Source organism: Nannobrachium achirus (genome assembly GCF_963921795.1).
Source record: "Nannobrachium achirus genome assembly, chromosome: 14".
Lineage (NCBI taxonomy): Eukaryota > Metazoa > Chordata > Actinopteri > Myctophiformes > Myctophidae > Nannobrachium > Nannobrachium achirus.
Window position 1 is genome coordinate 20280201 of NC_137821.1, and position 3519 is coordinate 20283719.

Genomic DNA, 3519 nt, shown 5'->3' on the forward strand with positions numbered 1-3519 from the left:
ACTAACAGCCTAGCCTAGCCTCGGTTTTCTCTTGCCCACGAGAGAGACGTGTAGAACAAGATGTAGGCGTTCGGGGACTTGACCGAGGAAGTGGGGATGTCAGTCACTTCGTCGTCGTCAAACTTGAACCAGCTTTGCTTGAGACTGTTCTTACAGTAAGCCGTGTAATGGCCGCCGTCCAAACCCCCGTAGTGGTTTGACACAGCATACAGGCTGTAACTCTTGAGGCTCTGCGTGGGTCCATTGACGTAGTGCGACAGGTCTAGGTCGTCGAGGGGGAAGTTGACCGACGTCTGCAGCTTCTGCTTATACGGGGACAGTGCTTCTGCTTCGTAGGCGAAGCGTTTTAGGTGTACCAGGAGAATGGGAGGGACCTTCCAGATCTCCAGCTTCTTGGTGGAGTCTCGGAGGGCCTTGCAGTGCCTGCAGAACACCCTGTTGTTGAGGGTCAGCCGCTCCTCCTTGGAGAACATCTCGAGACAGTCCTGGAGCGTGCACTCGGTGGCAGAGGCCAGGGGCAGTGACAGGTACATGAAGGTCTCGAAGGTGCGCGACCTGCGGTGGCAGGTGAGACATTCCACGGTGGACTTGAACTGACCCTGGAACAGCGCCACGATGATGGACTCGTTGAGCTGCTTGTGTTTGGCCCAGGCCAGGTCCGCAGCCTCCTGGTCTTCCAGATGGTCGGTGTCTTCCTCTTTGTAGCGTTTGCTGTTCTCTGCCTTGTTGAGGTCCTCATGGAGGCCGTCCATCAGGAAGAGCAGCAGCTCCTGTGAGTCCTGCTGTTTGTAACCGTTGAACCGGTCGTTTATCTTGCCTATGGTGTTCTTGAAGTCCACGGGGCTGATGCACTTAAACAGACCTGACCAGAGGGCTTTCATGATCTCGCCGAACTCCTCCGCCACCTCCCCCTTATGGCCCAAGATATTGGCCCTGTTGATGTCGGCCTTGTAGAAGTCCTGGTTGAAGTAGTCGGCCAAGGCGCCAGTGTTGCACAGACACTGCAGGATGGAGTTCATATAACATGTGTTGCCCAGATTCTTTAGCCCTGTCATTGATGCACCCTTGCCTCCATGTATAGGATTTAGATTGGCAAGTTTTGCAACCGATGGCTGGGCAATCTTCAAATCGGGGACGACTTTAGTGCTGGCAGGCTTGGTTTCCCTGTTGATGGTGGGTTTGGTAGCTGTGGTGGGAGTAGCTTCCTTCCTCTGCGAATCCTCCACCAGATCTTGGCTGATATCGTAGTTGGTGTCTGACTCCCCTGTTGGACTCAGCTCTTTCTGTTTCGCTGAGTGTGGTGTGGAGGGGAAACATGGAGGGGGAACATGGAGCTCAGGAGGGTAGGATCGGAAGGTCTTAGATGGGGAGTGGTAGTAGTGGAATGTACCCGTTTCTGTATCCAGAAACTTGATCCAACCTGCTGGAAAACCTTGAACACTTCTGCCAATCATCTCTTTCCTGGCCCTGTCCTCTGGAGCAAGCAAGGCCAGTGGCATGTCTGAGCTCTGCACTTTCACCCCACTTCCCTTCTCCTCAGCCCTCTGCCAGCCAATGCTCTTCCTTTCCTGGTGTGTCTCATCCTCTTCTGTCACATTCAGACTTTTTGCGTCCCTCTGGAAACATTCCTTCTCTCCCTTCTCCTCTTCAGTGCATGTGCGTTTCTCCTGCTCCTGCCTGGCGTTGTCCATCAAAGCAGCAGCCTCGGCATGGATCTGCTGGTCCTTGGACAGGGAGCTGCTGGAAGAGATGAGCGGCGGTTTGACAGAGCGATCAGGAATGACTGAGCCGTTCAGGGCCAGGTCTTTTGCCGAGTCATACTGGTTTGGTTTAGTATCATTCATTGGCTTAGTGGTGCGGTCAATCTGTGGGATGCCCTTGGCTGTGATAACTGACAGGCTGGGTGTACCCTTTTCAGGTACTATGGATAGGTATACTTGAGCGTCAAATGGTTTTGTCAGGCTATTTGTTTCCATGGATGTTTCAGGGAAATGCTGTTCTGCTGCAGCAATTCCATTCACAAGCAGAGAGGCTGGAGGGTCCTGGCGCTCAACTTCAGACTCGTCTGGATTCCTTTCCTTGAGGGAAGGGTAACTGAAGTTTATCAGATGTGGGGATGTGTTGATGACGTTCTGTCTAGGAGGCTTGACTTTAGAGTTGGTGGTGAACTGAGGGTAGAACAGCAGCCAGTTCTCATAGCCTCCCTCCAGTACCATGGGTTCACTGCAAAGAATGGTGATGTTGTCCCACTTGAACAGAGCGTCTTCGAGGGTCTGTAAGGTGGTTCCAAGATCGGTGACAGAGCTGGACCAGTCCAGTAGGACTATATGGTCCACAAACTCTCGTCTCTTCCACTGTTCTTTGGAGACTTCTGGAAGATTGGCCTCAATCTGGTTTGCAGTAATTCCTGGGCTTATGGCCTCTTCAGGTACGCTGATGACGCATGTCTGTCCTGGGATGTGAATGTGGGACTCTTGAAAATCATTCATGCTACGAGCGTCCATGATGAGAACTGTCTGGTCCTTCATCAATCGTAAGAGTTTCTCAGGAGTGATCCCTACTGCAGGTGCATTCTTAATCTCTGGCAGCTTTCCCTTCTTCACCTTGTCGTTTGTGTTAGCTGAGGGTCCATCTTTCTCAGACCTCTCCTTATTTTTCCTTTCTTCTTTTCTCTCCTCCTCAATATTCTTCCTTTCCTCTGCCTCCTCATACCTGAGTTTGAGGCTTTTTTTAAGCTTCTCTGCCTCTTCAATGGCTTTCTTTGGATTCTTTGGACCCAAAAGGGACTGGTAATAGTCCTTCTGTTCGTTGTAGTCTGGTCTTTTTTGAAGGATGTCAAGTACTATAATTAGGTATCTCATGTACATGACATACGCCTTCTCCTCATCTCTGTCCAAGCGACACTCCTCTGCCGACTTAAACAGTTTAATTGCACTCTGGACATAGTTCTCAGTTTTGGTGCTCTGGTATGGTATGACTTCAGCCTTTATTTTGAGGTCTTGCAGAGATGTACCTAAATACAGTTCTTTGACCCTGAGCAATGTAAGCATCTTCAGCTTCATCTTCAGTATGTTCAGGCAAAGCTCACAAGCAAGTACTCTGGTGTTCTGATGTTCACATGCTCTAGTGGTTTTCTCAATAGCTTTGTTGCTTACACTTCTTCTGCATTTCCTTAACAGGTGACAGACTAAGAGACTTCCTGGAACAAATAGGGGTATAGGCCACAATGTCACATAATGTAGACTAAGATATCAGAAGAAGTCTGACGTCATTAAGACATCACCGATGACACAATTGATGACGTAGCATCAAAAACAAGACGGGATCTAATAAGGGTGTGTGTTCCCTTTTTGAAGCGGTGAAAGCCGCTTCCAAGGAGTGGCTTTGTGTGTCCCATGTGTGTCCCCCATGTCCATATATGGTAATTTCAGTCCAGAATGAACAGGTTTTATCTGTCCGTAAATGTGTGTCCCATGTGTGTCCCCCACGTCCATATGGTCATTTCAGTCCAGAATGAAC

The 3519-nt window shown here is 49.9% G+C and overlaps 1 protein-coding gene across 1 annotated transcript; it reads right to left on the reverse strand.

Moving 5' to 3' along the window:
• Positions 1-14: 14 nt before the first annotated feature.
• LOC308297883 (ubiquitin carboxyl-terminal hydrolase 8-like) lies at positions 15-3062 on the reverse strand (the record flags this gene model as incomplete). Its single annotated transcript, XM_080741448.1, has 1 exon — positions 15-3062. One exon carries the CDS (start codon positions 3060-3062, stop codon positions 15-17), a length of 3048 nt encoding a protein of 1015 aa, XP_080597574.1.
• Positions 3063-3519: the final 457 nt, after the last annotated feature.